Below are 26,295 nucleotides of genomic sequence, written 5' to 3'. Positions count from 1 at the left end.
AGAGTTCTGGACGTTAAGGTATTGATTGACGTTAAGGTATAAAGCACCCAGATATTGTTCTAAACTGTATTAAAGTAAACAGGTATTATCTTGAACTGTATTGAAGTGAACATGTATTATTTGGGACTGTTTAAAGTAATCCTATATATCTAAACCTTCTTACTTACACTCCATGACCCAGAGACCCTGACACACACACATACACCTCCTGTCTCCATGCAGCACACACACATAAACTCCTTAACCCAGATATCAGCAACACACACACATATGCCTCTGCTTATCAGCATGCACACACACACACATACACTTTCCCTCACTAACACACACACATGTTCTTTTTTCAAGGTTCCTCTGAGAATAATCCCAAGCACAAATATATCTGTGTACAATGTTTGATTGTTTTAAAAGAATAATTTGGGTGAAGCCTTCCCTGGGAAATTAAAGGAGTTGGGTCCGGTGGAAGATAAGAAGTGGCTCTCCACCTCAAAATATATCCATATATACTGTTGTGTAGTCATGCAAAAGGCCCCCTGTTTCTGACTGGCTGGTCCCGATACCTGCATCGCACAGCAGTAGAACTGGGAGTCCGGAGTACTCTGTAAACTTGTATTGGTGTTTTTTACCATTAAAATCAGATTATTGTTATAACTTTTATGCCGGTGTGTTGAACTCCCTCTTTTATCAATCTGACCAGGCTCATCTAACGGACGGCGCGGAGCACAGGTGGGCTTTGAGCCACCACTATTGTGTCTGCTCCTACAGGTATTGATTGACGTTAAGGTATTGATTGTTTGCTATAGGGTTTAAATGGCAGCTAAAAACTCACCTCCACTGGCTTTTACTAGTTGAGCATAACATTTTGATATTTGGATGTGTTTTTATATGTCTCTTGTTATTGTGCTTTTTATTATTTACTCCTACTGTGTTATTCTATATTGTATTTATCCCCTGTACAGCGCTTTGGTCAACTGAGGTCGTTTTAAATGTGCTATATAAATAAATAAAGATAGATTGATAGGGTGCGATATTCTTCTTCTGAGTAACATTTGATTTCTACTGCAGCTTGAAGGCCACGTTCACCTCTAGGTGTGAGAAAGGAACATCTATTGTAGTTGAGATATTATAATATAAGGATCTCAGGAATGAGTTTTTTGCACATTGTTGGCACCCCACCTTGCTGCTGCGCTGAATCCTTTAGTTTCCACATTTCTGAAGAGTGCATGTTATTCAGCGTCTGATATTGAGTGGATGTTACAGTCAATGACTCATGATATGGGAGGGAGGGAGATGGAATGTCGGGAAAGAAACAACCAAAACCCCCGAGGGCTAGGAAAACAAACTCAACCTTAATCCTCTGCAGAGGTACACAGCTCACCCATCCCCCAGAAAGCTTCCTAAATCCCCCACCTTCGAATCCATAGATGTGGACGTACACACATCCTTTACTCAAGTAGAAGTACTCCTGTTTGAAAATACTCTGGTAAAAGTAGAAGTACTGACTAAACTTCTTTACTCAAGTAAAAGAGGCTTTGAAATGTACTTCAGTAAAAAGTACCCATAACTAGCAGCTGCTTTAAAGAGTACCTGACCTCCCTTTATATTAATAGAACAATAATGTCATTGTTAGCTAATGAATGTTTCCATGCTGAACAACGGCAACATGACAACGTTTCCATTGGTCCCTCTTCTTTAGAGAAGACCAGGAAATGATGGATACACGGATCGTGTTCAAATCAATAGGCACGCAATGACTCTAAAGAATAACGATCACGCACCAAACACACATTCAGACTAAAGGAACCAGCTGTTTGGAAAATGAGAGAAGTAGAAAGTACAAGTATTTGGGTTCAACATGTAAGAAGTAGAAAGTACAGGTATTTGAGTTCAACATGTAAGAAGTAGAAAGTACAGGTATTTGTGTTCAACATGTAAGAAGTAGAAAGTACAGGTATTTGAGTTCAAAATGAGAGAAGTAGAAAGTACAAGTATTTGGGTTCAACATGTAAGAAGTAGAAAGTACAGGTATTTGAGTTCAACATGTAAGAAGTAGAAAGTACAGGTATTTGAGTTCAAAATGAGAGAAGTAGAAAGTACAAGTATTTGGGTTCAACATGTAAGAAGTAGAAAGTACAAGTATTTGGGTTCAACATGTAAGAAGTAGAAAGTACAGGTATTTGTGTTCAACATGTAAGAAGTAGAAAGTACAGGTATTTGGGTTCAACATGTAAGAAGTAGAAAGTACAGGTATTTGGGTTCAACATGTAAGAAGTAGAAAGTACAGGTATTTGAGTTCAACATGTGAGAAGTAGAAAGTACAGGTATTTGGGTTCAAAATGAGAGAAGTAGAAAGTACAGGTATTTGAGTTCAACATGTAAGAAGTAGAAAGTACAGGTATTTGAGTTCAAAATGAGAGAAGTAGAAAGTACAGGTATTTGAGTTCAACATGTAAGAAGTAGAAAGTACAGGTATTTGGGTTCAACATCTAAGAAGTAGAAAGTACAGGTATTTGAGTTCAACATGTAAGAAGTAGAAAGTACAGGTATTTGTGTTCAACATGTAAGAAGTAGAAAGTACAGGTATTTGAGTTCAGCATGTAAGAAGTAGAAAGTACAGGTATTTGAGTTCAACATGTAAGAAGTAGAAAGTACAGGTATTTGAGTTCAACATGTAAGAAGTAGAAAGTACAGGTATTTGGGTTCAACATGTAAGAAGTAGAAAGTACAGGTATTTGAGTTCAACATGTAAGAAGTAGAAAGTACAGGTATTTGGGTTCAACATCTAAGAAGTAGAAAGTACAGGTATTTGAGTTCAACATGTAAGAAGTAGAAAGTACAGGTATTTGTGTTCAACATGTAAGAAGTAGAAAGTACAGGTATTTGAGTTCAGCATGTAAGAAGTAGAAAGTACAGGTATTTGAGTTCAACATGTAAGAAGTAGAAAGTACAGATATTTGTGTTCAACATGTAAGAAGTAGAAAGTACAGGTATTTGAGTTCAACATGTAAGAAGTAGAAAGTACAGGTATTTGAGTTCAAAATGAGAGAAGTAGAAAGTACAGGTATTTGAGTTCAACATGTAAGAAGTAGAAAGTACAGGTATTTGAGTTCAACATGTAAGAAGTAGAAAGTACAGGTATTTGGGTTCAACATGTAAGAAGTAGAAAGTACAGGTATTTGAGTTCAACATGTAAGAAGTAGAAAGTACAGGTATTTGGGTTCAACATGTAAGAAGTAGAAAGTACAGGTATTTGAGTTCAACATGTAAGAAGTAGAAAGTACAGGTATTTGTGTTCAACATGTAAGAAGTAGAAAGTACAGGTATTTGAGTTCAACATGTAAGAAGTAGAAAGTACAGGTATTTGAGTTCAACATGTAAGAAGTAGAAAGTACAGGTATTTGTGTTCAACATGTGAGAAGTAGAAAGTACAGGTATTTGTGTTCAACATGTGAGAGTAAAAGTAAAAAGTCGTCACAAAAATAATTAGTGGAGTAAAGTACTGATACCAGGAACATGTAATTAAGTACAGTAACGAAGTATTTGTACTCCACTACTTCTCACCTCTGGAAGTACACCATGCACCAGCCCTCCTTAAACCTGGCATTTGTGTTTCACTCTCAAAAGCCAGTCACTGGGAACTTTTTAAAAACAGTGTTCGATCCACAGATAATTTCCTCCACAAGTTGTGGTTCCCTCTCTGTACTCTCCTCAGTAATGCTTCCAGATGCTCTAAGCAGATGTTTCCAGAGTAAAAAGCTCCGATAAAACCACTGTACGCCACCTGCCCATCACCGATCAGCCAAACATAGAGTAAGCAACTAACTGGTGAACATAGCTGCTAAAGAGACACATCTTGTTATGTAGAGAGCAAGTTTTACACTTAAAGGCAAGTTAATATTAGGACAAATGAATCCAAATGCATGCCAATGATGATTCGTATTTATTTTCGTCATTACTGTATGCCATTGTTGTGTTTACAGGTAGTTCTATATGGTCGAAATGTTAATGGTTAACTCTGTTTTTTTGGTCTGTTTTTGGTTTCCACTTAATCCTGAGGGAAATAAATAGTTGCTAAATGCTCCACCGTGTTCACCAGCGGGTTGCTTACTTATTTTGTCTGCTTTGCGGCGCTAGTCAGGTTGTATACAGACACAATTTGGAACTTTTTTGGTTGTAAGTATTTGAAAATGACGCTATGAGAGGGGAGGAAGTTAGCTAAAACAACTGTGAAAGCATGCCCATGAGCTGAGACATATTACATTACATCACATGTCACTTGTTAGACGCTTTTATCCAAAGCGACTTACATACTCAATACTGTGGACAATCCCCACAGGAGCAATTTTGGGTGAAGTGTCTCAGGGACACAACGACATGCTGACTGAAGTGGGGTTTGAACCTGTGACCCCCTGATCCGAACGCCTACGGACAACCCACTACGCCACACGCCCCCTATATATACATATAAAGCTCCATAGAGTTATTGTGTACATACATGTGATGGAAACAGTGTGCACTAACACAAGCTGACGCTCAGTGGGTGGGAGTCTCCTGTGACCTATGCCCCCCCAGTTTAATAATAACCCTCAGACAGAAAAGGCAGATAATTAGAGAAATGCCACAGAGGCAACTCTTGCTGAGCTCACCACCCTTCCCAAAAACATCCAGCAGCCCCTCCTCTACTCACTGATGGGCCGTAGGCAGCTACACCAGAGCTTGTGGGACTTTTCTGCACCATTGAATTTCCATAACCGCCCAACGTCTCAATCCCAAACTGCCTCCTCCCCGCTCGGAGCGTGAGACACTTGTGGGCTCCTTGGCACTCGTTAGCATGGAGCTAGCCAAGGCTATCTGCTTAGACAGCTGTGGGTGGTGGTGCTTGCTCTCAGCTCTTTTATGTCAGAGCCAATTCCAGCTCCTCAGATCATCATCTTTCACACGTAAAGTAATACGTTTGGTCGGTTGTTTTCCACTTCTTGTTTGAAATGCAAATGGATTTGGACAAAATGTCAGGGGTTGTTTTGTTCAGAGGTGGAAGAAGTACTTGAATCTAGTACAATAGCATAGTGAAGAATAATTCTGTTAAAGTTTGACATTCATAATGTAACTACTTGAATACATTATAGGGTTATAATCATCAAACCATTAATGAGTATGTTAGTTTAAGTTAGTAACTGGTAAAGGTGGGGACTTTTTAAACTGTCATGTATTTTAATCCGGTAGTAGTATTTGGATCCTTTAGTTAAGTGAAAGTACTTACTACTCCATTACAAGCAAAAGTACTGCACTTAAGTACATAAGAATCCTTTGTTTACTTCCGAAACATAGTGACATCACTAGTACACTCGCGCTTCTATTGGCTAGCTCTCCAACACATTGTACGTGATAAGGGGCGGGACATCTCTAAGCGGTTGACCAATCACAAAAGAGCCGGCCAGCTAACCAATCAGTGCAGACTGGGCTCTGGTTTCAGACAGAGGGTGAAAAGAGGTGCTGCAGCACAGGCATGAGAAAAATAAAGAGCTTTTTGAACATTAAAGCATGAAGACATGAAGTAGAGACTCTACATACTGATATACACCTGACCATCAGCAGGAGAGGACTCTTTAAAGTAGAGACACTACATACTGATATACACCTGACCATCAGCAGGAGAGGACTCTTTAAAGTAGAGACACTACATACTGATATACACCTGAACATCAGCAGGAGAGGACTCTTTAAAGTAGAGACACTACATACTGATATACACCTGAACATCAGCAGGAGAGGACTCTTTAAAGTAGAGACACTACATACTGATATACACCTGAACATCAGCAGGAGAGGACTCTTTAAAGTAGAGACACTACATACTGATATACACCTGAACATCAGCAGGAGAGGACTCTTTAAAGTAGAGACACTACATACTGATATACACCTGAACATCAGCAGGAGAGGACTCTTTAAAGTAGAGACACTACATACTGATATACACCTGAATATCAGCAGGAGAGGACTCTTTAAAGTAGAGACACTACATACTGATATACACCTTAACATCAGCAGGAGAGGACTCTTTAAAGTAGAGACACTACATACTGATATACACCTGAACATGAGCAGGAGAGGACTCTTTAAAGTAGAGACACTACATACTGATATACACCTGAACATCAGCAGGAGAGGACTCTTTAAAGTAGAGACACTACATACTGATATACACCTGAACATCAGCAGGAGAGGACTCTTTAAAGTAGAGACACTACATACTGATATACACCTGACCATCAGCAGGAGAGGACTCTTTAAAGTAGAGACACTACATACTGATATACACCTGAACATCAGCAGGAGAGGACTCTTTAAAGTAGAGACACTACATACTGATATACACCTGAACATCAGCAGGAGAGGACTCTTTAAAGTAGAGACACTACATACTGATATACACCTGAACATCAGCAGGAGAGGACTCTTTAAAGTAGAGACACTACATACTGATATACACCTGAACATCAGCAGGAGAGGACTCTTTAAAGTAGAGACACTACATACTGATATACACCTGAACATCAGCAGGAGAGGACTCTTTAAAGTAGAGACACTACATACTGATATACACCTGAACATCAGCAGGAGAGGACTCTTTAAAGTAGAGACACTACATACTGATATACACCTTAACATCAGCAGGAGAGGACTCTTTAAAGTAGAGACACTACATACTGATATACACCTGAACATGAGCAGGAGAGGACTCTTTAAAGTAGAGACACTACATACTGATATACACCTGAACATCAGCAGGAGAGGACTCTTTAAAGTAGAGACACTACATACTGATATACACCTGAACATCAGCAGGAGAGGACTCTTTAAAGTAGAGACACTACATACTGATATACACCTTAACATCAGCAGGATAGGACTCTTTAAAGTAGAGACACTACATACTGATATACACCTTAACATCAGCAGGAGAGGACTCTTTAAGTAGAGACACTACATACTGATATACACCTTAACATCAGCAGGAGAGGACTCTTTAAAGTAGAGACACTACATACTGATATACACCTTAACATCAGCAGGAGAGGACTCTTTAAAGTAGAGACACTACATACTGATATACACCTGAACATCAGCAGGAGAGGACTCTTTAAAGTAGAGACACTACACACTGATATACACCCTGAACATCAGCAGGAGAGGACTCTTTAAAGTAGAGACACTACATACTGATATACACCTGAACATCAGCAGGAGAGGACTCTTTAAAGTAGAGACACTACATACTGATATACACCTGAACATGAGCAGGAGAGGACTCTTTAAAGTAGAGACACTACATACTGATATACACCTGAACATCAGCAGGAGAGGACTCTTTAAAGTAGAGACACTACATACTGATATACACCTGAACATCAGCAGGAGAGGACTCTTTAAAGTAGAGACACTACATACTGATATACACCTGAACATCAGCAGGAGAGGACTCTTTAAAGTAGAGACACTACATACTGATATACACCTGAACATCAGCAGGAGAGGACTCTTTAAAGTAGAGACACTACATACTGATATACACCTGAACATCAGCAGGAGAGGACTCTTTAAAGTAGAGACACTACATACTGATATACACCTGAACATCAGCAGGAGAGGACTCTTTAAAGTAGAGACACTACATACTGATATACACCTGAACATCAGCAGGAGAGGACTCTTTAAAGTAGAGACACTACATACTGATATACACCTGAACATCAGCAGGAGAGGACTCTTTAAAGTAGAGACACTACATACTGATATACACCTTAACATCAGCAGGAGAGGACTCTTTAAAGTAGAGACACTACATACTGATATACACCTGAACATGAGCAGGAGAGGACTCTTTAAAGTAGAGACACTACATACTGATATACACCTGAACATCAGCAGGAGAGGACTCTTTAAAGTAGAGACACTACATACTGATATACACCTGAACATCAGCAGGAGAGGACTCTTTAAAGTAGAGACACTACATACTGATATACACCTTAACATCAGCAGGATAGGACTCTTTAAAGTAGAGACACTACATACTGATATACACCTTAACATCAGCAGGAGAGGACTCTTTAAAGTAGAGACACTACATACTGATATACACCTTAACATCAGCAGGAGAGGACTCTTTAAAGTAGAGACACTACATACTGATATACACCTTAACATCAGCAGGAGAGGACTCTTTAAAGTAGAGACACTACATACTGATATACACCTGAACATCAGCAGGAGAGGACTCTTTAAAGTAGAGACACTACACACTGATATACACCTGAACATCAGCAGGAGAGGACTCTTTAAAGTAGAGACACTACATACTGATATACACCTGAACATCAGCAGGAGAGGACTCTTTAAAGTAGAGACACTACATACTGATATACACCTGAACATGAGCAGGAGAGGACTCTTTAAAGTAGAGACACTACATACTGATATACACCTGAACATCAGCAGGAGAGGACTCTTTAAAGTAGAGACACTACATACTGATATACACCTGAACATCAGCAGGAGAGGACTCTTTAAAGTAGAGACACTACATACTGATATACACCTGAACATCAGCAGGAGAGGACTCTTTAAAGTAGAGACACTACATACTGATATACACCTGAACATCAGCAGGAGAGGACTCTTTAAAGTAGAGACACTACATACTGATATACACCTGAACATCAGCAGGAGAGGACTCTTTAAAGTAGAGACACTACATATTGATATACAGCTGAACATCAGCAGGAGAGGACTCTTTAAAGTAGAGACACTACATACTGATACAGTGTTTCCCACAGATATGAAATATACTTGGGCGGCCGGGTGGTGGCAAGGAGGGAGGGGGGGGGTGCGAAAAAATAAATAATTTATTATTATTATTTATTACAACATTATTTATTGACTTTTCATTCCGGTATAATCATTTTGCGCAAAGATGGCACTGTTTGTCAGAGCACTTCATCCTTCTGGGATTTCATGAAGAACAGCTCCAACGCCTGTGTGTATGGGAACGCCTCTGGTGCTGGTCCATTAACTGCCAGTGTTTCCCACAGATCTGAAATATACTTTGGGGGGTGGTGGTAGCGGGGGGGGTTGAGGTGACGTGCAACAACATTAACCTTTCTGTTGGTCGCTTGTTAGCAGACCCTTCACGCGATGGCAGAGCGAACAGGTACAGGTACAGGCAGGGTCCATAATGATAGCCCTATAGTTTAAATCTACTACCCACACATGAACATATGGAAATGGGTTACTATTTAAAAAAATAAATGTATTTATTAATGTATTTAGGAACCTATCCATGTGATTTTTAGTGGGGGTCGACCTCAAATCCTCTATGGGGGTCCAGGGGCATGCCCCCCCGGTAAGATTTTATTTTTTATTTTGGAGTTAAATGCATCAATCTGGTGCATTTTGAGGGGGAAATAAAGAGACTAGATCTATGGAAACACCTATATTAAACAGAACTGTATACATTTCAATAATCATAAAATCAAGGCCATAACCAATAACATACCATTTCCAATATGAAAAAAACACTGAAACTTGTTTATTAATTTAGTTTTGGTTCATTTATAGTTGTGAGTGTGTCTGTGCTCCTGAATCAGCCTCTCCTGTCTCCCTCCTCTCCCCCCTCTCCATCCTCTCCCCCCTGCTCCTCTTTGAGGCAGCAGCAAAGACTAGTTTTCTCTCAACAAGTTTTAAAAGTGTATCTTACCTTTTTTCACCTAGTTAACTTTTTATTTATTTATTCATGCATATTTTACTAATCACATTACATTTCATTTAGCTGACGCTTTTATCCAAAGCGACTTATAATGACCGATTACAGGGACATTCTCCCTGGAGTAACTAAGGGCTAAGTGCCTTACTCAAGGGCACACTAGTGCTGGTGTTCCTGGCGGGATTTGAACTCACAGCCTTCCGATCTTCAGCCCACCTCACTATCCATTAGACCAATCACTACCCTCTCAAATGGAAATATGTGTTTACATAAATGGTGACCACACCGTTTGAGACCCACTGAGAACTTAGACTAAGTTAACTATCTAAACACTCAGAGAGTGCTTTACCTCACCTGAGCTGAGGTTATCCCGAGCTTGAATGACACACAGAGACCAATCAAGGGCTTTGATTTATGATCTGTATGACAGTGGCCATGTCGGCAGACCACATCATGTGGACAGCCAGTCACCCTGTGTGAGGCAGGCCACTTAACAGGCCAGAAGTAGGCGAGATCAGAGCAAGGGAGCGAGGGATCATTGTCCACAGGTTAATCGATCGCAGATGGCGTCGTGGTCACGGACGAATAAAAAAAAATATATATTAAAAAAAAAAATTATTAAAAAACTAAAAAAAACTAAATGGGTCGCGAAATATACTTGGGCGGCCGTTAATATACCTGGGCGGCCCCCCAAGTATAGTCTATGTGTGGGAAACCCTGTGATATACACCTGAACATCAGCAGGAGAGGACTCTTTAAAGTAGGGAAACTACATACTAATTTGAACCAAACATTTTGCAGAAATGGGTTCCTTTAAGAAGAGTAGTTAAGTAAATGTACTTTGATACTTTCCCCTCTGTTTTTTTATGCATTACGATCTATCACATTGCAAAAAATCCCAGGCTTAATTAGGAAACTCAAATTATATCCGTCCTCAAATGCTATGTTATTTAAAGTCTTTGAACCTAGATCCTGTTTGCCTACAGTACAGTTATGCCTGGCTCGAAGCCATCCAATCCACACAGAGGGCTTTCATTTACTCCCAGTACACAAATATATCCATCGCATGGGAGAGTTGCCACACTGGGTTTTTTCCTGGTTAACCTTTTTTTAGATTTGACGTAATCCTTTAGGATGTTGTAAACATAATAGAAACTCATCCAAACGGGTGACGCATGGACATAATCTAGGACAATATTTAATCTTATGGAAATGTCTGTACCTTCTTCACTTTCTCTCTCTTTGACAGATATTCCCTCAGACATGCAGCGTTTTCCCTCTAGCTCTGATTTTGTCAGCTAACTATTCATCGGGAAAGTACTGTATGTAGGTCAATCTGCTTTGCTCTTTATCTAAAGCCACGCAGATATGTGGCAATACGATGAATATTTCTTATCTGTACAATCAGTGATGGTTGTCATCGTGTTCAGAAAGCTTAGTCGTCTAAAAGGCAATCATAGAGGGGGGAGAGGCATGTGGGGCTTTTTCTTTTAAATCTCTATGTAAACTTATATCCTGTAGTCATGCCATGCAGGTTGGGTCTGGGACTTTCTCTGATGTCTGAGAGAGAAATCCTCTAAACCTCCCGTCCATGTGTTTGTTGCTCTTTTATAGCACACACAGTTGATCCGGTTTCTCACTGTAATCCATTTTCTGGTGTTTAGTCTGTACGCACGAAATGACGTTATATCACATGTCCTGTTTCGCGTGCTGCGGCATATTACACTGTCACAGGCTCAGAGCCCAAAATAGGTGTGCAGAGTTATGAATTAGACATTAGACTAGAGTCAATTAATCAAGACTCGTTTATGGGATTGTGGTTTACTTGCGAGAGTTGCTCTGTCAGCAAAGTGTGCTTTTACAACAGAAGAAAATGCTGTAAAATCTTGTTTTTGCTGTGTCCGCCCTGCAGTGATTCATACTTTATTGTTCTTGTCTGGCAATTATTATTTGGCTGAGGACATTTCTGTGGGTCAGACATTTGTTGAGAGTTCTTTAAGGATGAGACGTTTTTTCTTAAGCAAGATGAGAAGTGTCAGAAAGCTCTGATCTTCTCCGAGACAACTTCTTATATTTCCTTCGTGTCACAGCTGATGTCTTCGTTTGCAGGAGATCAGAACAGCTCCACTGTGTGTGTATCTCTCTCACACACACACACACACACACACACACACACACACACACACACACACACACACACACACACACACACACACACACACACACACACACACACACACACACACGCTGCTAAGCTCCCCTCCTTTGCGCTCTTTAATTCTCTGTAAATTCCAGCATCAGAGAGTGAAGGGCTCGGTGTTTTGTCCCGCCTCCGGTCGACTCATCACATGTGGCGAGTTCAGGCTGTCGGGAGTAGAGGGACCAGAGGCGAAAAAGATGAAGAAAGAGGGAACGAAGTGAAACCAGTGATTGTGGCTCAGAGCGGTCGGGTGATGACGTGAAGCGCTGCACACACACACACACACACACGCACGCACGCACACACACATCTGGAACAGCTTGAGCAGCTGTACCTGAAGAGAAGAGCTCCTCCACAAAGCCGGTACTTTCTCTATCTCTCTCGTACTCTTTTTTTTGTTTTGCTGTCTCTAAATCTTTCTCTGCTTTTTGCCGGAGCGCTGGAACGGTCACCCGCTGAGCATCAGCAGAGAGGAGAAGCGAGTGAGCAAAAAGAGAAGAGGAGGCACACGAGGACAGCAACATGGGGACCATTTTTTAGGCAAGTTGACAACCTTTAGTCGGAGTGCAAGAGAGGGTGAGAAATGTACCAAAAAGAGTGTGAAGGAGAGGGGGATTAAAAAGCCGGAATGCACTGACACTGGAGACCTGAGTTTCTGTTTGCATTTGGCACAGCAAGACCTGTCACTCCACACACACACACACACACACACACTTACACACACTGTTTGCTTTGGAGGATGTTCCCATGAGGCCACGCCAGGAGGAGAGAACACCTTCCAAGGATCTGTTAACCCCCCACCCCTCACCTATAGCTTCTCCAAAGTGCCGGCCCCCTCCAGCCTACCTGCACCAGTCACAACACGCCGCAGAGTCACACTCTCTCACTGGATTTCCTCACGGGACACCACAGCAGTCACTGTGGCTGAGGAGCTTTTCTGACCTGCTGCAGGATGTCCAAAGCCTCCAGGCTGGCGCGGCCCTCCGCCTCCTCCATCGGGGCCGGATCCAGGCTTCCCTCCCCCAGGAAGGAATCAACGGGTCGAGTTCGGGTGCTGAGCGTTGGGGAAAAGCTGATGAGGGCAGGTAGCGATGGGATCCTGAGCCGACAGAAGTCTCTTAAAGTCGCTGGGACTCAGGACAAAGCACAGAGCGAGACTCAGGCCGAGGCCCCCAGACAGAATCCAGGTGAGAAGGGCCAACACATGGAGATGCTACCCCCCAAGAGCAAGATCAGCCCACCTAAAGCCTCCAGTCAGCAGCAAGGCTCTATGCACAGTGAGTATTAACTTCATCTGAATGGCAACTGGTGTCTTTTGGTCTGCTTGTGTCAATGCACTCACATGTTTACTGTGCAAAAACAGTCTTGCATGCAGGGGATTTGACTTTCTCCTGCGTGTTGTGTGTCCCCTTTAATGCTAGTTTATTGTGTTGTGTCAGTATTGATTATATCCTCCCGGGGTTATCTGTGATGTCCTTCCTGCCTTGGGGCAAAGGATGTGTCAAACCTCCACAATTAACACGCTTTCAGACCAAAAATAGCACTGCCCTTAATTTTTTTTTACAAAAGTTGTAGCTAGTGTCTGCTGGGGGCGGGACATGTGATTACAGACATGGAAGTCCAGTATTCACTGCAACCTTACACCCGTATTGTCTGTATTTTCCTGCATTTCCGCAGCTGTGCAAATGCTTCAGTTTAATTGAAATTAATTGGAAGCTTAATTTTTGGACGCAGTGCTTTTGTCAGCGTGGCCTTGATGTAGCAGAGAGGAGTGACTGCTCATGGGATATCTGTCCCTCTGTGGGGTGCAGATAAAGAAAATGGGGGGTCAGGAGGTCTTAGCATTCCCTTTTGGCTTTCTCACCACATTCCCAACTCCACAGGGTGCCAGCTCTCATGGTTTTGCCAGGTCACACTCTTAAAGGCAACATCACCACCATTACTTTATGTACTTTGCATATACTGTTAGTACCTGATTTTAAAAACACTTCCTGTCAATCATCACAGCTCAAAGACAGCAGTGGGGAAGTGTAAAGGGGGGGGATGTAGAGGGTGAGGCGAGTTAAAGAGTGACAGAAGGAGGTCAGGAATGTGAGCAGTGCATGCTGGGATATCAACAGGTCTTGAGCTGCTTGAGAATCCCCTCCCTGCTGTAAAGATGGGTTATAAGGAGGCAAGTTTGTACTGGAAGCCAGATGTTCCTGTCTCTTCTTTACACAAATAAAGTGTCTTTCTGCAGAGCTGACTCACTCCTCAAGAGTGAGGGTCAGCTGACTTCAGAACATCTGGTCCTAAAAGTGTATTTTGGGGGGGTTTCCCTTCCCTGTAGTGTTATACAGGTTGTTGTGCATGTAAATGGTCTGGCCAAGGCAACACATCTCTCTAAATATCAGAAAATGGGCAGAATATCAGTAAACTCTACTGCAAGAATCTGAAATGGCACCTAAACATTTTTATGATGCATTGAGGACACGGAAAGTGACCCAACCCCTCTTGTTGTTTCTGTGTTGTTTCTATTTGTGTCCTCTTTCCTCATGTCCTCCCTCGCTCGTCTCTTTTCATGTCTTTCTTCTCTCTTACAGCCTCATCAGTTTTGGTTTCTCCCTGCATTCTTCTCTTTTGTCGTGTTTTGACAGCCGTTGAATAAGTAACTGAAAGATGCCACCGCCGCCCCCGCACACACACACGCACGCCGACCGTCAAAAAGAATAAATGAACTGTGTGTGGTGCGTTTCGCCCCGCCGTCCCAGTGTGTGTTTTTGAAGTGTGAGCTGGAAAACTTTGTGCATTTCTTGTTATGGACAGAATCTTTGATGTTCCACATTGAAAAGCCCAGTCCAGTCTCTCCAGAAACTAGCTATCCTTTGATATATAACACATGCAAGGTCTTCACTTTGGGGAGCTGCTCTTGGCTACATGTGCTGCTCGTGTATTTGTATTTTAAATAGGCCAGACTTATTAAATACCCTTTCACTGCAGACTAATGGGCAGCGCGTCATATCCCCTATATCCACTTATGGCTTGTATACAAACAAGGCAGTTTAATATGGCGGAGGTTCAGAGGGTGCCAGCTTCATCTCCCAAACTAATGCCGGTTACAGGGCATGACAGAGCCGATGCACACCGCAGTGGCAGACCACAAATGCGTGTGACAGGTGACATTTCCACTGTGTGAAAGCTTCAGAGCCGCTCGCCAGAGGGCCCAATTTCAGCCTTAAAGTGGCAGCTTTCACCAAAATGCATTTGACACTTCCTGTCCAGAGAGGATATAATACACGTCTCAAGTGCAAGGCTTAAGTCCAGCTTACCGTATGACATTGCATCAAACGTTGTGTTAAGCAACTTTTGTGCTTACTGCTTAAGGCGGCTCTCATTCCGGATGTACAGCTGTGTGTTTTTGATTTATTATGATGTACATTTCATGGCAGACATCACACCCACATCTCATTCCAAAACCACAACGACCTCCTCCCTTCTGAGAAATCGGCAGCAAGAGCATTGATGCGGTCGGTCAGGAATGTTGGCTCATCCTACACCTTTGAATTGTTTCCCAATCTGTAGGATGGGGAAGTGATCAGATCCCGATTTAGTTCTTTAACACGAATATCTGGGAACTTCGTCAAACTTAAACACGATGCAACCCACTGTCCCTTTAGAGATAATAAAGTGTATGATGAATTAAAGGTGGGGTAGGTAAGTTTCAGAAACCGGCTCGAGTTCACTAACATTTGAAAGTACACAGCCGAAAAGAATCCGCCCCTTCCTTCAGACTTCCTTACAGAGCACCTCCTCCACACATGAACGCGCACATGACGTCAGCAGACTGGTGAAAGTGGCCGCCTGTTGCTGGCGAGTCATTGAAGTACTGCTGCAATGCACGCCCAATGACGGCACGCCCAATGAGGGCACGAGATACATTTGTGCGTGCACGAGATGGAAGGCGGCAATCCAATCCGTTTAGCCGGCCCGGATAAACGGATTGGTTGTGCTTTTTACAGAGCCACGGCTTCCACTGATGACATTTTTTCATGGATTTGTTGTCAAAGCACTTCAGATATTCATTGCTATCGGGACGTTAAGAGCATTCCATGGAATATAACAAAAAGTGTATCTCGAGCCGGTTTCTCAAACTTACCTACCCCACCTTTAAAGTGAACACTATAGTATTTTCTTTGTTTTCATTAACATTAAGGTTAGTCTCCAGACTTCTTTCTATCGATTGATGTGACCTCACATAGTCCCTTGATCCTCGCAAGCATTGGCCTGTTCTCCTTAGCAATGTTCTGCTAGCGTAAATGAACAACATATTGCATTTTAAGTTATTTTGGAGTAGAAATAATGTGTTATTTGTTCTCTAAAAAGTTACACAGGCTAACTGAAGTGTTTACTTTTCATCTCAGACAAATATAAACACAGAACGAGTTGGAAACATCTGGAAATGTAAATCTGCTTGTTCTGTCTCTGGCTTTCCTTGACGTTATCTCCAGCCCTCTCAGACGCTTATCTCTCTTTGTGTCAACTTGAAAGTATTTAGCCTCATGAGTAACCATATGCTTCCTGAGCCCCATCATGCAGGGATCGGTTTACAAAATCATGAGATAAGTCACCGCTCAGATGTCTTATGACCTAACACATTGGTGATTGAGATGGTGAGTCAATGAACAGGCTGTGATTGGGGGGCTTCATTTCTTTTTACTCATCTAGACTTGTGTTGTGTGGTTTCTTGCCTGATATCGTTTTGTAAGATTTGTTACCACATCAGAATGTGCGGCGTTGCTCCAGCCTGTTTACGGACATATTTCAGCGTCGCCCCAGGTGTTCAAATCTACATGTGTACTTCTACATGTTGACAACAGCGTATGCATGTGAATCATTGCTGCGAGACGTGCTTCTTCTTGTTAAAAGCACACAGTGTCAGTTTAACGCTCGCTGTTGATAGTCTGAGTGCCGGGAAACCATGACAGACTCTTTCTGCATGCTGCCCTTAGATAAAAGTATATAACAGCTTAGTGTGACAGGAATGAGTGTGAGGATTGGGATGTGATCACCCATTTATTCGACATTGAAGCCAAGCGTAGGGATTACATTAATTGCAGCCTCTCGTGACTCTTTAAACCCCCCCCCCCCCCCCCAGTTGTCTCTCTTGGTTTTCTCTTCTTTCACAACTATCTGGCAGAAGCGAGACTTATTAAGATTACAAAAATCTTTTTTATTCACATATCAGTTACGCAATTGGATCATTTACAAGTTTCTGACACACTGTATACGCATTGTCTTGAAAGGGCTTTTTACTAGGCAGGGTTTTTGGTAATTGAGCCGTATTGATTTGAACCAAACCCCCCACTTTCACTTTGAACTGAGCAATCACAAACTTTTACTGTATGTGTTCATATGAAATACTTACCGTTATGTCCTACTGTTTTGGCTTTTTTGCATATCAAAGCGAATGGGAAAAAACACCAGAAAAACAGCGGTCTCTAAACAGCGGGACGCCGTTTATTATTCATTTACGTCAGATCCGCTAACCCACTCAGTTATCTGTTTTGTTAAGGTTAAGGCAAATCAGTTTCTTAACAAGTTATTAAAGAACTTTCTTTCCAAATGCCAAAAGAAACAGAGGAAGTGAGACAACTGTGGGCGACATCTCACCTTTGTGACTTTGTGAGCCTGGAGTCCAGTGAGTCATTAAGGAAGAAGAGTAGGTGAGTTAATGGTGTGTTCAGGGACCTGGGGTTTGTGTTGAGAAAATGAGTGGATGTGACTCATCCCTCAAACAGAAACAGACAATGATCGGGCCACTGAGCAAGAAGAAAGAGCTGTTGGTTATGTGACTACTCATGAGTCTGTATTGTAAATCCCCCTGTTGTCTGTGGTGTGTTTTTCTTTGGGGGGTTTAGCTGGGGGTAATGTTGCTTCTTCCTGCTTCCTGAGGCTGTGCAGCTCTCTGAGAGACAGCTGAGGAGATTGGCTTTCGTTCATGTAAGATTAAGGATAAAACAAAAAGCCTTAATCTCCGTGATGCCCACCCTGCCTCCAAATTCCCGAGGTTTTAACTTGTTGAAACATCTATATAAATCTTTTTTGTATTTCTACTTTCAAGTGTGGTCTTTTACTTTTGCTTGATTACACAGCCAAGGCTTCAAAGCTTATACTGCACATGTGGCATGAAACCAGACAATCTCACTACTACATTTCAATTAAATGTAGGCTAATACATGTTTGTGTTCTAGCCCAAAGCATAATTGTGTTTAATTCACCCAACTGAGGGGTGTAAGCGGATGCAAGGCCTCCCTCAGGGTTTCCTCTCAAAGAGTCGACAGAGAAATCAATATATCTCCACCTCCCCTCTTACACCCTTTTCCCTTCAGGCAAGTGTGTGTGTGTGTGTGTGTGTGTGTGTGTGTGTGTGTGTGTGTGTGTGTGTGTGTGTGTGTGTGTGTGTGTGTGTGTGTGTGTGTGTGTGTTGTGTGTGTGTGTGTGTGTGTGTGTGTGTGTTGTGTGTGTGTGTGTTTGTGTGTGTGTGTGTGTGGTGTGTGTGTGTGTTGTGTGTGTGTTGTGTGTGTGTGTGTGTGTGTGTGTGTGTGTGTGTGTGTGTGTGTGTGTGTGTGTTGTGTGTGTGTGTGTGTGTGTGTGTGTGTGTGTACAAAAATGTCTGATATGCATAAACTGCTAAATATTTATCTCAGTGCTTCGGAATATTCTAATTAAATCTCCCGCTGTGTTTATTTATTTCGCGTCGACATGTTGTTTCAGGGGACTGCATCTTCCATTAATATGACATGGATATTTAGAGTTGTTGGTGGTACCCTTGGCCTTATGTGAGAATATTTGGTTATTAAGAAAAATAAGTTTGTCTCCATATAGCATAGGAGAGATTTTCTAAGTTCTATTGGGTTCAAATTGAAGGAATAGTTTGACATTTGAGAAATAAAGCCTAGCTATTCAATACTACATGTGCAAGGTATGCTAAAGCCCTTAGCCTATGCTTTGCAGTATCTAGGGCTAAAGCCAGGAGTCAGGGCCGGCCCTTGGCATAGGCAGTATAGGCGAATGCTAAGGGTGCATCAATCAATGGGGGGCGCCGAAAATTAAAAAAATAAATAAAAAAGTTAGAAATGTAAAACAATTTATTTTATTTTATTTCATAACACCATTTCCCGATTTTGGATCAACAAAGTACATCTTATTATCTTATACTAACAGAACTACGCCTATATTGCCTACAGCCAGGGCTCGACATTAACGATGGCCCGGGGCCATCTAGTATTTAGCTCGGGCAATGAAGCCTCACCTGCTGGTTGCCCGATCTGGCAATCTATTATGCCAGTCTCATGCAGCTCGCGGATCAGTAATGAGTGACCCGACAGTAAAACTAAACATATCTATAACTAGTTCAGGTGGTTTGAGAGGTAATTAAAATAGCTACGTGTGATATTCTAACCTGAAGTGTGTGTTTTGTTCCGCTCACCGCTGCATGTGATCATGCAGAGCTGCGTGTCCACTCGTCAGCAGCAGCTGATCTCTCTCTCCCGTCAGATTAGACTTCACTCACGTTTATGTCCATATCGATCAGATCCAGCTAGTTCTAGCTAATGATAGACTACCTGCTTATTAAAAGACACCTAAACAATAAGTGTTGCTATGCAACTGGGTGAGGCCACAAAGTATAGCGCAGCATTATGCATTTGTTTACATGCCCACCGGAACCCCGAGGCATTACCAACAGATCAACGCACAATCAACTCATACAGGACATCTCTTTCTCCACATTAAGTGTTAGACATTAGAATCGACTATTCTTGTCTGTCACATAAGTGGCGCAACTGAAGCGGTATTGCGCTAAAGGGAAATTATTTTGACCGGACACTTTGACCGAAGAGATTTAGATTTGCCGGCTAACGGGAACTCTGACGTCGCCATTTTGTGTGCTTCGCGGATGCGCTCGGCTCCTCTCGACTGCTGCTCGGGTCTGCTCGGTCAGCTTCCGGATGAGGAGGCATTCGTTCGACCAACTTACAGTAGATAACATTACAAACATTTTTAACAGGGGCCATAATAGTGTAAATAATGTTTGTTTTGGCAGTTATAACTGAATGTAATGTTTTCTACTTTTTTACATCTGGGAAGGCATTTGCCTTCATCAGATGGAAAGTGTCTTTACATTACATTACATTACATTACATTACATTGCATTTAGCTGACGCTTTTATCCAAAGCGACTTACAATAAGTGCGTTCGTCCAACAAAATACAACTTGACCAACAACTTAAGTATTTCTTAAAGCTATGCAGGGCATGCAAGCGAGCAAACACAAACAAGAACAAACAAGTGAAATGAAGAATACAATTGAAATTGTACAATATAATATTGTGGTGGTTCATCTTATAATTCAGTCTAGAGAATGCACCAGACAGCATCTAAGACCTGCAAACATCTACATTTTCTAGGGGGAGCCCCCCCAAACCCTTCGTGCGTCATTTCGTCCGAGCGAATTTTTAAGGGCAATCTCTACTGGGCTCAGGGCCATCTGTAAATTAGCTTAGATGGCCCTCATCGCCATCTCCCAAAATCCTTAATGTCATGCACTGGTACAGCGTCCATAAACTATGGCGCACCCCTGCCCCAAAATCAAGTTGAACTGCCCCAGCCCCAGTAAAAACCAGAGGTTTATGTGAAATAGTTATTTTTTAAATAATGGTTTTAGTGTGCAATTATAGGTTTTAATCTTGTATTTGTGTTAATTTAAAATAAATCAAACTCCCAAAAAATGTATACAGCTTTTATTAACATTGGAATTTATTGTGTAAGCGGTGTGCCAGCTAAAATCTTGCCTCGGGCCGCAAATTGGTCAGAGCCGGCCCTGCCAGGAGTTGATTGTTTTAGGTAGCATAAAGGCTGAAAGCAGGTGGAAATAAGGTTCCCTATACACACAACTATTTTGTTTAATGTGTACACAAAGTAAAAGCACTTACAAAATGCGTAAAATGTGTTGGTTACCTTAGCTTACGGTGCCAGAATATGGTTAGCTTAGGTTAGCTTCGGTTAGCATGAACACTGGAGGCAGCCTGGTTCCATCTAATGTACAAAGACATGCCTTCCAGCACTGTTTAGCTTGATTATTAACCCGTTTAACAACATGCAGACAAAGCACAGAGACTTACTGGTGTTTGTTATAGTTACTACATATATATACCTGTCAAATCCACAACAAAGAGAGTTACAATGGGAGGGGTTTGACGTGGCTAGGCTAGCTGTTTTCCCCTTGCTTTAAGCCCTGTAAATGCTAAGCTAATTCATCCTGGCTCTAGCTCAAACACAGGTCTAACTCGAGGCGAGAAAGAAAACTTGTCCCAACATCTTGCACTGTTAATCAACAGTGTTAAAAATAAATGTAGCTGACTAATGGTGTCACCCGTAGTGTTAGCTGTGGATCACATGATGCGCCATGGGGAAGTAAACTCCTACATTCGGCCTTCACTCTGTCAGATGACTGGGACATGTGATGGTGCTGAAGAAAAGAGTAAATGCAGGATAAGTTGATAAAGTGCAGGCTGTATGATATTACAATATCTATAGCTTGACATTTGTGACATTACCCCACCGTTACTGCTCTCCATTTACTGATTTTGCTCATTTTTATTGTCACTCTCTTAAAGACTTATTTTCATTACCTCAAGCCATGGCAGGCATGACATTGAAGCTCTGAGGTTACACAACTTAGGGACCTATTGAACTTTAGCTGACACTGTGTTAGTAACCTCCGTCATATAAATCATATCTAAGATAACAATAAAAGAAAAATCTAACACCACTCTCAAAAATGTGTCCAGAGATTCAAGTAAAACCACATTGTTTCTCCAGTTGTCTAGCATTTTCCAGCCGACTCTAAAATAATATAAAATGCGACTTTAGCCTCCATTGAAATGCCCCTTTTGCAGTTCTCCAACGGGGCATTAAATTGAGCTTTTGCGGGCATTTCTTGAAAGCATAGTTGTGGTTTGTGGCCAGGAAAAGGAACTTGTAGCAACACGAAGAAGTCTGTCATTTGTTGAGAATAGAAACAGCTCAGGGACTTCTTGGTTGATCCCTGAACTCGGTAAAAGGAAATTGATATGTCATATTGTTGGGTTCAGAATTCCAGAAAAGACAGACAACTTCTAAGTTTAACTATTTATTGTAAAGAGAGCAAAATATATATATCACTTGGCCAAGGACTCGTCACGTCTTGGAAATCACAGGTAGCCAAGCTATAATCTGTAACCACCATATCCGTAAAGAGCCTCGAACCTCGTGCATTTTATTACACAGGGCGTTGCCCGTACATTTATGATTGGTCAAGACTAGATGAAGAGATACCGCGGTTTAGACTTGGTTCTCTTTGGTTGGTGCCAGGGACGTGCACAGACATTTGGAGGGGCTATTGCTCTAAACTGGAAAAAGGGCCTCCCCCCGAAAAAAAATATAAGACCAAAACGATTATTACATTAACTAATTTGAACAGTAATTCACAGCTAAGGCAACTACTTGCATTCGGTGACTTGATTTTTTAAATGAAAACCAGGGAAATCTTTTGTTTTGCGGTCCATATCTCATCAAAATATCTAATGTTAGAAACTACTAAAGAATGGGGACAATTCAATGTACTTTGCCCATTGTAACTGCTGTGCAGACATACTGATAAAATAGGGCTTCTATAATTACCTTAAATAAACTCACTAATTAATTAAACCAGTTCAATACACATTATTCTTATTCTTATCATTCTTTATGAGCGCAGTAACGGTAAGGTATCTAATGGACTTATTTATTTAGTATTCCATAACTTAATAACAGAGGTGGTCAAATTAAAGTAGAGACATGGCAGAAATCCTACAATGAAGCGGGACAGTGAAGTGTTCTCCGTGAGAGGGCGATCAAGAGAAGAGAGCGAGCGGCCCCGTCGAGGGAGTTTACCATATGGGCAATTACATGTAAGAAGAAGGAGAAGAAGAAGAAGTAGTAGAAGAAGAATGAAGCTGGTGGTTTCCCGCAGCGAGACACTACAATACTAATTGTGGGCTTATCATGTTGATTCGACCACAACAGAAAGAAAAAAAAACTCTTGCTCTCTCCAGAGGGGCAGGTCAGCCAAAAAGGTAAAACGGGCCGTTGCCCGGGCAACAATAGCCCATACCTGTGCACGTCCCTGGTTGGTGCACAGACTCAGATAGAGTCTCTTGGCAATGCGATCCTCCAATCAGCATTCGGCCGGCTGGTGAAGTCCCTCCCTACTCTGTCTCTAATAATAATAATTCCTTACATTTATTATAGCGCTTTTTCAATGACTCAAAGCGCTTTACATATACACACATTACACATATATCATACATGCAATGGTCAGATACTGTGGACAATACCCACAGGAGCAAGTTCAGGTGAAGTGTCTTGCCCAAGGACACACCGGCTTTACAGACGCAGCAGCGGCGGGTTTCACCCCTTGATCTGATGATCATTGCACAGCGCACTGCGCCACACCGTCCATCTTCACGCCTCGAGGTCGTCGAGGCGCTTTTACAAGTACACATTGGTATTATACATACGTGGACAATACCCACAGGAGCAAATCCGGGTGAAGTGTCTTGCCCAAGGACACAACGGCCTGACGCAGTGGCGGCAGGAGCGGGTTTCGAACTGGAGTTCCCCTTGATCTGATGATCGGATGCACAGAGCACTGCGCCACCCGCCCCTGTCTCTATCATACGTCATTTGTTTTCTCTAACGTTTCCTCAGATATAGTGGAAAACCATAATGTTGCTTCCTAGCTTTGCGTGTGAGCGCGGCTCCCATACAAGTCAAGGCCGGTGCGATGTGCTGTTCTGACTACCTCTTTGTATTCTCTCAGTCTCTGCACCTGACCGTGCTACTTTCAATATTGCAAGCCAAACACTTTCTCATGTGACTTTTCCCTTCGTTCCTATCCTCCCCATCAAAACTTGGGGGGGTGATTGGGTCCATTCATTCCTAAGTCACAGCAACATAAATTGAGCACAATAAGCACATAATGTAATAATAAGAATCTTGTAATGTTATATAAAAATAGACTCCACAATATCCAAATTAAAAAACACAATGACTTCATTGTTGCTCCCTAAATGCAATGTTACTGTACTGTCATTTACAATGTTAGTGTTCATTTCATGTTTTGTGGTCCATCTGAATAATCATATATAGCATAATAATGTTTTGTCTATCAGATATGGATCTTATTGACAGCATGCTTGGTGTTTATATCACTTTTCTAAATGTTGTGATGCAATTACCTGCAGAAAGTAAAGAGGGAAAAGATGTTGGGATTTTGTGGTTCCAGCTGGAGCAACACATTACCCTTGTGTTTTAGCCAAGGCACTGGCTCGTAAAGATTATTGATGATGTACACACCATGTGATACGAGTGCTGAGCAGGATGAAGCAGCATTAAATCTCACTGATGTATAGGCGTCCTTTTCTCACTCCCACTGTCTCTCTTTTACTTTCTGTCCTAGAAGAGGTTGACAGTTGAGAAAACTAAAACGTTAGAGGAGGGGAAACTCAAGACAGAGCGGCCCTTTGTTTTTCATGTCTCTTTTACCTCCTCTCATTTGACGGGTGCATGTATCAACATGTATTTAATAAAGGTACATGTGGAATGTGATATGATAAATGTGTTTACCCGCAGCTGTAGTTACCTAAGTGGTTGTTATGCAGATTTTATCAGCACCTTCTTTGTTTTAGGAACATTATGAGTCAAACCTGCTGCAATAGTGCAATGAATAACGGCTCAAGTAGCAATGAGGGAGCTTCTTTCTTGGCAAACGGCTTCAGTTTTGCAAGATGTAAACATAAATCAGATTCAATCTAAGCGACTGTGAGGGAATGAAGCCCCCCTTTTTTCATGACTGTCTAAATATGAAACTCAGGCATTCCCCCCTGTTGTGTTCTCTGCTGAGAAGTGTGTCAGTTGTGCTTTTAAACAAACTTGTTACTGTTTTATGAAAACTGTTTTGAAATAATCTAATTTTAATAAAATGTATTAACATGTCTATAACGTTCCCTTTTTTAAATGTATTTGTTTAATCTGCAATGTTTCAATGCTATCAAATATGTAAAGGGTTGGATTGAAATCAGGAAGAGTTTGTCGTATATAGGTTCCGGAAACTCCATTGTGTTTTATAATTTACTTTATTTATTCTTGTGGTTCTTAGCAGATTGTTATTTGCATTGCACTTAATATCTTGGCTTTTAATTGAAGGCTCAACTCATCTTTTCACATGCAGTTTACCCAACTCCTACAATTGCTTGCAACCACTTGACACATATTTTTTAAGTTTTAGCAAAGTAACACATTCTTGAGTAGAGGAAAACTAAAAAAAAGTACATTTCACCAACTCAATTTTTTTTAAAGTTGACTAAACTCTTAAAATTGCTTGGAACCACTTTTTTAAGTTTTACCAAAGCAACAGTTTTTACAGTGTACTCTGCATTTGTTTGCACATACTCAGTAGCTTGTAGTTTTGCTTTTTCAGAGATCAATGAGTCAAGTGAGGGTTTTTGTGTGAGTTTTGCAGCTTTAGCCCTTCGATAGAAAGGATAATGAAGAGGTAAAAAACAGAAATATACATATTTACCTTCTTGCATTGAGTCGTATACAAATATCAATTCTACATGTCTAAGAGCTAGTTATGCTAAAGCCCCGCAGACTAATGGCGCGTTTCCACTGCAGCGGGTAGCTCGCTTTAAGCGTGCCGAGCCGTACGGGGCCCGTTTTTGGTTGCGTTTCCACTTGGCCTAGTTTTGGCCCGGGGCTACTTTTTCACCTTTTTTCTGGCCCGACTAAACCGTGGTTCTAGGGCCAGGAACAACCAGGCTGAGTCGGGCTGAGTATGCTAAACTAGAGAGAGAATCGCTGGCAAGGGGCTACAACTACAACAAGATGAACATATTTGACCGTGATTTAATTGTAATACACGTTTCAAAATGATGCCGAAGTAACAACATACTGATACCGGTTAGTAAAAACCATGAATTAATGCTTTGACAAGTCTGCAGACAGACGGCAGGCGAAAAACCCTTTTAAAATGCGTGTTTTCTAAATGTAGCTTGGCTAAGCTAACGTTATATATGCTCCGACCGTCCACACTCACAACAACGGCCTATACAGACATAAATAAACCAGCGACTGTATTCTCCATGACACAGGCAGTCTGTGGTTTGTACTTGTTTAACTTTTATCAAGTTTATGAACAGATATGAGGAGCTGTGAGCTCTGAGTGCTAAGAGCTAACGGCTGTGTTGTTTTTCTGGGGCTCTCATTG

At 41.6% G+C, this 26,295-nt stretch overlaps 1 protein-coding gene across 13 annotated transcripts in view; it reads left to right on the top strand.

Moving 5' to 3' along the window:
• The first annotated feature begins 12,193 nt into the window (after nt 1–12,193).
• The window catches only part of si:ch211-285f17.1 (sickle tail protein homolog), a 105,216-nt gene continuing 91,114 nt past the window's right edge, over nt 12,194–26,295 (top strand). For 3 of the 13 annotated variants that reach the window (XM_034197427.1, XM_034197423.1, XM_034197428.1), the window contains exon 1: nt 12,194–13,243. In XM_034197427.1, coding sequence (XP_034053318.1) covers nt 12,919–13,243 — 325 coding nt within the window. In that variant the 5' untranslated portion in view covers nt 12,194–12,918. The remainder of the gene's footprint in view (nt 13,244–26,295) is intronic. The other 10 variants (XM_034197425.1, XM_034197420.1, XM_034197435.1 and 7 more) reach the window with 7 other exon arrangements.

This window comes from Gymnodraco acuticeps, unplaced genomic scaffold (assembly GCF_902827175.1).
Source record: "Gymnodraco acuticeps unplaced genomic scaffold, fGymAcu1.1, whole genome shotgun sequence".
Taxonomy (NCBI): domain Eukaryota; kingdom Metazoa; phylum Chordata; class Actinopteri; order Perciformes; family Bathydraconidae; genus Gymnodraco; species Gymnodraco acuticeps.
This window is presented reverse-complemented; position numbering and strand designations above follow the sequence as displayed.